This window comes from Galeopterus variegatus, unplaced genomic scaffold, assembly GCF_000696425.1.
Source record: "Galeopterus variegatus unplaced genomic scaffold, G_variegatus-3.0.2 Scaffold5253, whole genome shotgun sequence".
In the NCBI taxonomy this organism is placed as follows: Eukaryota; Metazoa; Chordata; class Mammalia; order Dermoptera; family Cynocephalidae; genus Galeopterus; species Galeopterus variegatus.
The window spans coordinates 51,525-62,886 of NW_007731364.1; the positions used below are offsets into that span (position 1 = coordinate 51,525).

At 43.5% G+C, this 11,362-nt stretch overlaps 1 protein-coding gene across 1 annotated transcript; it reads left to right on the top strand.

Annotated features, from left to right (window-relative positions):
* The first annotated feature begins 2,885 nt into the window (after window positions 1-2,885).
* LOC103604580 (forkhead box protein I3-like) lies at window positions 2,886-8,530 on the top strand. The gene is given in 3 exon segments (XM_008589151.1): window positions 2,886-3,081; window positions 7,912-8,031; window positions 8,034-8,530. Coding segments are annotated over 3 exon segments (813 nt in total).
* The last annotated feature ends 2,832 nt before the right edge of the window (window positions 8,531-11,362 follow it).

Consider the following 11,362-nt stretch of genomic DNA (forward strand, 5'->3'; position numbering starts at 1 on the left):
AGAGGAAGGCCTGAGGACACCAGGTGGGTGCGAGGGCCTCCCTGGCCCCCACACATCAGGAACCATTTCTACTGTAGCAGTCCCTTCTGGGGCCACAGCTGCCGGGTCTCAGCAAGGGGAGTGGCCGTTAACAGTCACTGTGCTCAAGAAGCCCAAAGCAGTGCCTTCTCACCACACAGTTATAATCATTCATGGTCCTCTCAGTCCACACCACAAGCAGTGCTGCCTGGTAGCACAGCCAGCATGCACTTCCGGCAGGTTTCCAGGCAATAGGGGCTAGAAAGTTAGCCCAAGATCAGTTTTTTCATAAAGAAGGAAAAATGCTTTGTTAACCTTTTACTCACACATCCCCATTTCTGACTCCTCTGAGCTCCCCTTATGGGAGCACAAATGAGAGAGCAACATTGATTGACAACCTTCTATGGAAGAAACAAAAAAAGGTTTATCAAATTATATATAAAAGCTAAACAAAGTATATAGTGTAAAAAGTACTAAGAATTTTGTATGTGATTCCGACTATCCTAATACACAATCTTTAAAATAAAGTATATATAATTATATATATATATATATAGTCTACTCTATATTCAGTTATACATATAATTGTCAGGAGTATATAGTATGGAACCACTAGACTTATATGAATGTCATCTTTGGCTTCTGAGGATCCCTTCATGCCCCATTTTTACAGAGCATCTGGTCCTTAATAAAGAAATTAGGAAGACCTGACAATCCAAAGGCATAGCTCACCATTAAATGACAAATGAGAAAATCTGGGACAACCCACAAGTCAAAATACTGCAAGAATTTGCAGTCAAGTTCAAGCATCAGAGGCTAAGAAAAATACTGGACAATTTTTTGAAAATGAGCAAAACAAATTTTCAATGTGATACAACCCTTCCTTCTTCCTTGCCCCATCTTGCCAGGAACAGGAAGACATTCTAGCCAATCAATCCCCAAATGGTTATTAAACACCTAGTGTGTTGATAGGTACTCTGACACTGTGAAGCAAAGGGGAAAAGAAAAAATAAAGTTCCTGCATTGGAGAAATATGTCTCACTGAGGAAATAACATAGGAAAAGTTAAGCCATAAGGTACAGGAAGACTTCCAAGATGGCAGTGTTGAACAAAACAAGGCATAGACTATTGTCTATATATTTTGCTCCCATCTGTATAAAATTTGTATGGGATGTACATGTGCCTATATAGGCATGCTGTGCATGGTTATTTTTTGAATGATATACCAAAAAAATCATTGCTGGTGGAGAGTGGGTCTGGTATAGGGGGTCAGAAAGACATTTTTAATCATACACCATCTTGTAGTTTGTTTACCATGTGTATGTGTTTCTTCAATCTTTCTTTTATTGTAAATACAACAAACAAAAGTTAAGCAACACTATGGGCAGGACATCATTGCACACCAAGTGCACAAATGAGAGAGCAACATTGATTGACAACCTTCTATGGATGGGCCAAGCATAACTCCCGACCCCCTCCCAGTCACTAGCACCCTGCAGGTGTGGCTACGATGCCTCTGGCCCCTGGAAACCAGCCTGAAGCCTCACCTCCTGCTGTTCTGCCACCTCAGTCAAACCCACACTTGGCTCTGTCTCCGAGCTTTTTCTAGCATATGGAATGCAGCCAAATTTGGATGGTTTCCCAGGGAGGGTAAACAGGGTGTTGGAGATTGAGTTAAAACAACCAAATTCCTTTTTAGCAAGCCAATGGGATCAATCCAGGGCTTGTAAAGTACTACCTAAATCATTTTTACTTCCTTTGATTGCTTCTTTCATCTTGAAAACTAAAACAAACACAACCTTTCCAACTTAGATATGCTGCTTGAAGAACTATTTACCCCATGTGGAAGCCAAGTATGCATAGCTTCCGTTGTGTTCATGGAAGGAAGTACTTTCTACTAATGTCATTTTTAAATAAAACAAATGAAATGTGATTTCTATGTATATATTTTTATCAAACCCTTGTCAAATACTGCCCTCTTGTGGACTATTCAGCATATCTGTCATATCCAGTCTAGAAAACGAAATCTTAAGATCCTGTGTTTTAATAGAGAACAAAATAAATACATGCATATCTTTTGAAATTAAATATTCACCACGCAGCAATCATTTCGACTACCTCTATCTTTCACAAAATTTTGACATTATTTTGTGGTGAGTTTGAAAAAATTGACTTTTGTCATCATTTCCTTAAATATTTCAAATATGTACCTTGCTGGGAAAGTTTTACTTTATTTAACACGCAATTATATATAGTAGTTCTGTTTTCCAAAGCAGACTTGAGTTGACGTCACAGACAGCCCAACAATTTTTTTAAATGTATACTATTTCATAAAAGTTACTTCTAGAACTGCCTGGATATGCACAATAATTTTTAAGTCATTTATCAGAAACTTTTCTGCGTTTTAATATTGTTAAAGCAGAGCAACTTTTACTATATAAGGGCATTTCGGCAAGAAAGCAGTAGGGGCACCCGGGTTTGGTGTCCTCCTCTGGACATACTGGCAGCCACTTAGAAATCTCTTTCACCTTTTGCCTCATTGCCTGGAAGTCATTCATCACTTAGTTTAATACAACTGGGGAGCCAAACACATGCAGGCTGCCAAGTTCTCTAAACTTTAAAAATTATCCTTTCCAGCCCGGTCATACAGGTCATTTGTATTTACAGTACACTTTGTCCAGAATGCTTTGCCCACACCTTCACCGAGCGATTCTTAACCCTATCTGTACCTGCATGCAAGGGCTGGGGGAAGAGAGGCCCCAGGGGGTGAGCATCCTTCCGCACCTGGGGCAGAATCCCTGCATCTGTCTCCAGCTCGCCTTCCCGAGCCTCATCCCCAGACGGCTTTGACATCACACCCATGCAAGATGGGAGAAGAATACATCGGAAACCTCAACGGGCGTGCGTTTTCCACCGCGGGCCCTGCTCCAGCCACCTTTGTAAGCTGCGGTGCCCGCGTCCTGCTGCCCCGAACGGCGAGGGAGGTCCCCGGCGCCGGCGGCGCCCTCCTAGGCCCGCCCACCGGATCCTCGGGGACCTCCCTTCGCAGGAGGCGCTGTCAAGGTGAGGACACAGCAGAGCCCAGCCAGTTCCCCAAGGTGACCTTATGTCCATCTCAGCCACCGGCTACCACTCCAGATTCAGCGTTACGGCCCCTCTCTGCGCACAGTCCCCTGTGCTCCTTATGTCTCACATTTAAAATGACAAACGCATAGGTAAATACTATACTAAGACACCCTTTGTTTGAAAAGCGTGATTGTAACATCCAAGAGGGAAAGCAGAAATAACCTAGGGACAATTAAAATTCCCATAGCGTAGAGCTTTGGGGGAGATTTGGGGATGGACACACGCCAGGCCACCACCCCACCTCCCCAATGTAACGCTCCTGTTCATGCAAAGCACCTGTTATTATCACCTCTGCTGTAAAACACTCTCTCTCAACTTACAATTATCACCCCTTTCATCTTTGCTGAGGGTTTTCTCTTTGATCCAGAGGTATGTGCGACTTGTCCCCGTGACTGCCTGAAGACTCTTCAGCTGATATTTCTGCCACACTTTTTAAATCTTTTCCAAATACTGTTCCTTCTCCTGCTCACTTTTTCTTGCTGGGAGAAATATCCAGGCTGCATTTGAAACAAGTTTATTTTAAACACTAACATTTATGATAAGACAGCGTAGTCTTTTAAAAATTTAATGGATAAAGCAATGCCTTGCATAGGTTTTCCTTAGCAGAGAGGGCGAGAGAGGAGATGGGGAGAGAGGGAGGGAAGCAATGGGAGGGGGGGCGGAGAGAGATGGGGAAAGAACTTGTCTCTTGTCAGGCCACGTAGGAATAAAAGCAGAAACCCAGCGCCCTTCCTACACAATTTGTGGACCAGCTATGTAATTTGCAGGACCTAGAACAAAGTGAAAATGAGGGGCCCTTTTTCAAAATTATTAAGAATAAATGGGAGGGCGGGCGGAGAGAGATGGGGAAAGAACTTGTCTCTTGTTAGGCCACATAGGAATAAAAGCAGAAACCCAGCTCCCTTCCTACACAATTTGTGGACCAGCTATGTAATTTGCAGGACCTAGAACAAAGTGAAAGTGAGGGGCCCTTTTTCAAAATTATTAAGAATTTCAAGTGATGAACAGCAGAGCATTAAACCAAGCACAACCCCTTCTGAATACAGGGCCTTTGGACTGCACTGCACTAGTCCCACACCTGTGAAGCCTGACTGCTCTGCACTAGTCCCACACCTGTGAAGCCAGCCCTGCTTCCTATCGTAAATCAAAACAGCAGTCTTGCTGTGCTAGCTACCATTGTGGACATGGTCAGCCCCTGCTAAGGTAACCAATTTGTCCTGGTTTGCCCAAGACTATCCCACATTTAACCAGTGAAAAATCTCATGTCCGAGGTATCCCCTTAGTCCCTGGCAAATTGGGACAGTTGGGCACCACTGTCTTCTGTGTAGACCAATCCTTGTGACGAAACTGTCCTCTGATTTTTCTACTGGTCTTAATCTCTTCATCTCAGAACCAGCAGTAATTTAGGCCAAATCTGTTTTGATTATTTCATGGGGGTGCAGTGGCATTTAAATAATCTCCCAGGTGATTCTCCTAAGCATCCAGGATGGAGAACCCCTGCTCCAGCACACCGGGGGGCATGGAAGCTTTGCCTCCCAAGTTTCTCTACTCCATCTCCCCCAAATGCTATCTGTGGATTTCACGTGTCTCCTCCATCAGGTCTTGCTTCACCTTGGGCCCCCCCTCACTGTGCTGCTGGTCACCTCCTGGCCCCCCACACCTGTATTCCTTTCATAGGATCCAGCTTCTCTTTATGGGACCTGAGGGAAAGGAACCCAAGAGAGCACTTGACTGCTCAGCCTTTCTGTCTCTCCAAGATCTCTACACCTGGCTATCAAGACTGACTTTCTTTTACTGAAGGACTGGGGAAATTTTAAAAGGGAAACACAAGTAAGAAGAAAAAAATGTTAAGTTTTGGGAGTCATCTGCTCACAGACTACAGTGGAAATTGAGGCCCAAGATTTGGGGGATGTCAACAATTAAAAGCTCCATAGCAACAGAGGAGAACCAAGATGGTGAAATAGATGGCTCCCAGCATCACTCTCTCCCACAATTGACCAACTTACAACTATTAAAAACAAAAGACAGCAAAGCTGGGACCACTAGAGGTCAGGGGAAAAGGAGGAGAGACCCATGGAGTGCATGAAGGCGGGAGATGACACGATGAGAGAAAGAAAGGACTGCTCTGACCGTTTTGAACCCTGGCTGCTTCCAGGCTGAGGCTGCTGAGCACATGGAGCAGGAGCTGGCAACAGCTGCTGCTGTGCCCTTCATATGAAATTGCTTGGAGGCTGCAGCGAAGAAGAGGGACTTGGTGGCCCCCAGTCCAGCATGACTACTGACAGGATTCCTGTGGACCCACATAGGACTGAGGGGCCACAGACAACAGAAAAAAGGAGCCACTCAGAGGCCAGAAAGTCACTGCAAGGGACAGGAACATGGCCCGTCCTAAGGGAAGTGTTTGGAGAGCTGGAGGTGGGGGAGATGCCCCACCAGGGGAACACTGGGACACAGCATGGACAGCTGATCTGCCCTCCAATCACCACAGGCCCACTCAGTGGAGACTGGTCAGGAATACACATCTGCAGGGGTGCAGTTTGTTGAAAAGACTCAAGCCCAGACCAGTTTCCACACAACGCAGGTGTACCAGATCTCACAAGACCCAGAAGTACATACAAGGTCAACAACTAAAACCTGAGTTGCACAAAAAGCCTTCCCCAGAGAATCAGCAGTGAAGCAGCTATTTAGCTCAGCCACAAGGCTCAAATGCTAGTTCCCATAGGAAGTTCCCCCATTTTAGACGTAACCAAAAGATCGCAAATTAGTTCCAGTACAGAGTTTAAGTTGTGGGAACAGTGAATAATTCAACACAGAACTGAAAGAAAAAACAAAATATCCACAGATCAGAGACAAAGTTCCGATATTAACCAGTAAAGGTCTAACACCACCAAGGAAACCTATAAAACCTAGAAGAGCCACACCCCACCAATACCCACATCCAGTCCAGTGACAACCAAGTCTCTGCAGAAGCCCTCCAGGCTCCTGAACTGAGATGTGGGGTGCTGAGGGCCTCAGCCACATGCCCCCAACCTCCACAACCAGGCCAGCAAAGGAGCCAGCTGTGGGTCAGCCGTGCCCCACGACCCCCAGTCAGTCCCCCTACCCCCTCCCCTTTCTCCCTCTTACTGCTCCACAACATCTTAGAATGTAAAAATAATAATAATAATTAATTTTTTAGAAAGCTACATAGCAATGATCTGCTGATCAAATAAACTGTGAAGGATTATCCAGAGAGGTTACAGGAAACCCACAGGAGAATGGACTCCTAGAAGCCAAAAAATAGAGGATGGAAATTATCAGCGACTGACCTGCCTACTCCACTCTTTTGTCAAGTGAACCTTGCCTGTTATAACTTACTCTGGTGACTTCTTCTTTCCCTCAATCATGAAATACACAGAACAGTAACTATGATACTCCAAATTTCATGTGAAGCTCAAGCTATTACCTTTTGATATGAGTAGGTATTCAGATTTCTCTATAACAAAACAGAGGCTCATAAAGGCTAGCAGTCTATGAACTACTCAAAAGATAGAGCTCCTCATATCTCACAAATACTAAATCAAAAAGGTCTGTGTGCTAACATGCCCTGGGTCATTGCAGTGAATCAAATGGGCCCTGAAGAAGGTCTTAAATATTTGTGAGAAACAAGGTGACATCTGTCAGGCACTGTACAAACTCTCTCACTAAGTTATTTGGACCTAACTACTTAATAACCTGAAATGTTATGCATATTTTTTGGGCTAGGGCGCATGAATAAATTACTGAGTGACTATAGCCACGAACTGCGAAAGTTTGGTTGAAATAGGTAAATGATTGACCCCAGCAGACCAGTCACTCTCTCTGCTCCTCCTACTTGCCATCACTGCAGCTGTCAGCCTAAAAATATGACACCCCAAGAACACAGATTTTTTTCTTTATTACAGCTCTAAGGGAATTATTCCTGTTTAGAAATTATAAACAACCTGGAGCACCTGCCCGACCCCGGCCCGGAGCACCGAGCGTGGAGCGAGGGCCGAGGCGGGGCCGCGGGCTGGGCCCCCCCCACGATGAGCAGGGCATGTAGAGGAGCTCCCTTGTACTACGAATAAAGTCCATCCAATGTGTCGTGAAAACAAGTGATTGCTCAGTAATAATTTTTGTCGTTTTGAGGTTGCCTTTTCCCAGTGGGGAATTTCTTTCAGGAATGGGGAGTTGTACACTTTCAATGGATAATAACTTTAATAAGTACTGTTTTTTCACGGCTTACTCTGCCAGCTCCTGTGCTGAAAAATCATTTAATCCTCATAGTCAACCTACTAGATGGGTCCTACTCTTTTCTTTTTTTTCTTTTTTACGGCGGCTGGCTGTATGGGGATCTGAACTCTAGATAGGTACTATTCTTATCCCTGTTTTATAAATACAGAAATGGAGACTGACGTTCAAGTAACACCAGAATTCCATGATTCTGCAAGGCCATAGAATTTTGATCCAGAGTAAGGGAAGGTGTTGGGCCATTTAATTATAAGAGCCTCGGAAATAGAATTAAGATTTGAGTAAGCAGACACTGCCAGGAGAGGGTGGAAGTGGCCAGTGGAACATCTTTGTTCCAGATTTCTTCTCGAAGCGAAGAGTAGAGTCTCCTCTAAGAGAGGATAAGTGTAAACAGTAGAGTTGGATTGAGCACCATTGTCAGGATATAATGAGTCTCCTCTCCTCCTCCTAGAACTGAAGCTGAGTATACCAGCATAAAGTAGGTCCTTCCCTAACTCTTCTTTCTCCTGTCTTCAGGGAAAGGTAATTACTGGACTCTGGATCCAAATTGTGAGAAAATGTTTGACAATGGGAACTTCCGTCGGAAGAGAAAGCGCCGCTCTGAGGCCAGCAGCAGCTCCACAGTGGCTGCAGGGACATCAAATCGGAGGAAGGGCTGTCCTCAGGATTAGGGTCTGGAGTGGGTGGGAAGCCAGAAGGAGACAGCCCCTCCTCCTTGCTGAGGCCTGCCCAGTCCCCAGAGCCTCCTGAGGGCACCAAGAGTACTGCCTCATCTCCTGGAGGATCCGTGCTCACCTCCACCCCTTGCCTCAACACTTTCTTCAGCAGCCTCAGCACCTTAAGTGTCAGCAGCAGCGGGAGCACCCAGCGAGCTCTCCCTGGCAGCCGCCACCTAGGGATCCAGGGGACCCAGCTGCCCTCCAGCACATTCCCCCCCAGCTCCATCTCAGAGGCCTCACCAGACACCTTGCAGCTGAGTAACAGCAGCGGCAATAGCAGCAGCCAGAGATCTTCCTATTACAGCCCTTTCCCTGCCACCACCAGTGGGGGCCAAGGCAGCCCCTTCAGTAGCCCTTTCTACAACTTCAGCATGGTCAACAGCCTCATCTACCCCCGGGAGGGCTCTGAGGTGTAGACAGTGCTTCTCAGACTTTCCTCTGCACACCTGAGATCTGGTTAGAATGCAGATTCCAAGTCACTGAGTCCAAGGTAGGACCTGAGGTTCTGCATTTTTGTTGAGGTCCTGGCGATCTTGTAGTCTGTTGACCATACTTGGAATAACAAGGGTGTAGTAGGTAACTCTGCAACCCAGAAAGCTTTTACAGGTTTCTCAGGATACAGGCCTCTCTGGAGAGAAATCCATCTCACTCTGTTCTGGGATAGGTAGCCTGTGAGCTCTGTGAGGGCAGGGACCCTGTCTGTTTTGTTATAACTGTATACTGGGTCCCTAGCTCAAATGTGTACAGGCAGCTAAAAAACATAAGACAGTGAAGATATTGAGTGGGAAAACTAACAACAGTTGGCAACTGAAGCAGTAGGGAGTGGTCAGGACTGACCAGCTGAAGGCTGCTGTGAGCAGCTGGTTATCTCCTGCATGGCAGCATTCTGATTTTTCTAGAAAAGCCAGCTATCTGGATTTTTATAGAAAAACTCCAACTTTGTGTCCTTTGCCTTTAAAATTTTTAATCATACTGTACTAGAAAACATCACAAATCTTTGAGCTATATCCAGCTCACAAGTCACCTCTGTTCATACTCTATGTGGTAGATACTAATAGCAATAAAACCACAAGCTGCCTTGTTTGCCAGGCACCATTCTAGACAATTGACAAGTGTTAACTCATACCACCCCGAGTTTTCCGTATGAGAGAAGTGAAACTCCAAGATGTTAAGTAACTTGCCCAAGGTTACACAGATTGTAAATTGTAGAGCCAGGATCTGATCCAGGCAGTCTGGCTCCAGAGCTGTTGCTTGCGACTTCTGTGTTCTAGTTCCTGAAAAATAGAAGTCAGCTTCCACAGGCAGACATAAGTATATAGGTGGTAGGAATAGAGCTGGATCTCATTTGACCAAAGATCCTGGTTGAAATAAGTCATTTGTCATTTGAGATCTTCCCTGAGCAGCAAAGGTGGACACCACCTGCCTTACTCCTGCCATAGTCCAAGGTCTGGGGGACATTGTCCTAGTTTATGGTGTTTAGCCGGGTATCCTATCCCTTTTAGCTTATGTCCTGGATAATTCATTTTCTAACAAAGTATTAGAATTTTATTAAAAATAGTTTTGCTGATAACACCAAGATCAAGGGTTTGGATCCCAGTACTGGCCAGCTGCCAAAAAGAAAGTCTTTAAGTGGATTTTTTATAGTTTTTAATAAAACCATTTGTGGTCATTTAAAAATATATTTATATAAAACTATTTATTCTAGTGCCCCCTTTCACTTCCCAGAGGAATCTTCATTTGAATAACTTTTATGGTCACCCTCCCTGTGCCCAGCAGAGTGCCTAGTATGTGGAAAACACTCAGCCACTATTTTTTTCTAAGATAAATATTGTAGAACACTATTTGTCGAATGACAGAATTAATTCAAGGTGTTAATTAAAAATGCAGATAGGTGTTGAGTTTATGGGAACGGCATTCCATTAAGATGACAATGTCCTGAGTTGCCTTTGTACCATGTCTGATGTGAGTGTTGCTCATTTGAGGTTTTAATTTTTTTAGGATCAGGAACACAAGCGTTGTTTAAAAAAAAAAATTCCCTGTGTATTCTCTTTTGAGACTCTCACAGCATTACCTTTAAAAAAATGTTTTATTTTGAAATATACATACAGAAAATTATTTTTTAAACAGCTTACTGAGGTACAAATTACATAACTATTACTTTTTTAATATGCAGAAAGACAACCAAAGAGACTACCTATCTTCATACTGTGTATACAAAAGCCAATTTCTATGGATATTTTTGTATATGAAAAATTGTATGGACTTTTATAAATATTGTTTCTAACACAGTTCTATATTTGTAAATTAACTTATAATGTAAACCAGGGAAGTAAAGAAATTTTTTTCCCAAGAAAGTACAATGCATGCTGAGAAGAATCATGTGAAATAAACTTTAAGTGGGATCAAAAAAAAAAAAAAATTATAAACAACCTATGGGTTCAGTGAAATTAGGATTTATAATAGAAACAATCTAGATAGCATACTAAATTAAAATATTTCATTTCAAACCCATGACAAATATGAAAAAATCTAATTTATATTCAGAATATTTTCAGGTTTTATTTCTTTTGCTTTCATCCAAGCACTTCAAGGTTTTTAAAACAAGCAAACAAATAAAACCATGAGGTTAAAATCATAGGCTTATCCTGTTCGTGTCAATTAAATTTGATCAATTCTATGGCCAAAGAGCAAATTTCTAATTCTAGTTTTATACCTGTACTTGTCAGAATAGTCTTGGTTATGTTTCAGTGTGTTCCAAAAAGGCAAACTCTAAAATATCAGTGACTTAACTCAAAAAAGCTTTCTTCCTCACTTACATAGTCTGATGTGGTCTAGATGTCTCTTCCACTGTGTACCTACATCAGCTGAAACACCTGGTCTCCAAGGTCCTGAGTCAGGGAAAAGAGGAGATGCTGGAAACATAGTAGCTCTTAATTGCCCCAGCCCAGAAATAACACAGGTTACTGCCACTCACAGCCCATTGGCCAGAACTTGACACATGGCCACAAACTCTCTGCAAGGGATGCTGGGAAACATAGAGAACATGAAGATTTGGTGAACGTCTCTGCCACAATCCACTTGGTTATAGTGACATCAAGTTAAGATATGAATTTAGTAATTCACTTATTCACTTATTGAAAAATATTTTCGAGGACCTATTATGTGTCGGGTGTTGTGATTACATTATAGTAAGGAATGATAGACAATTAACAAGCTAGCAAATAAGAGCTGACTGGTTAGCTCAGTTG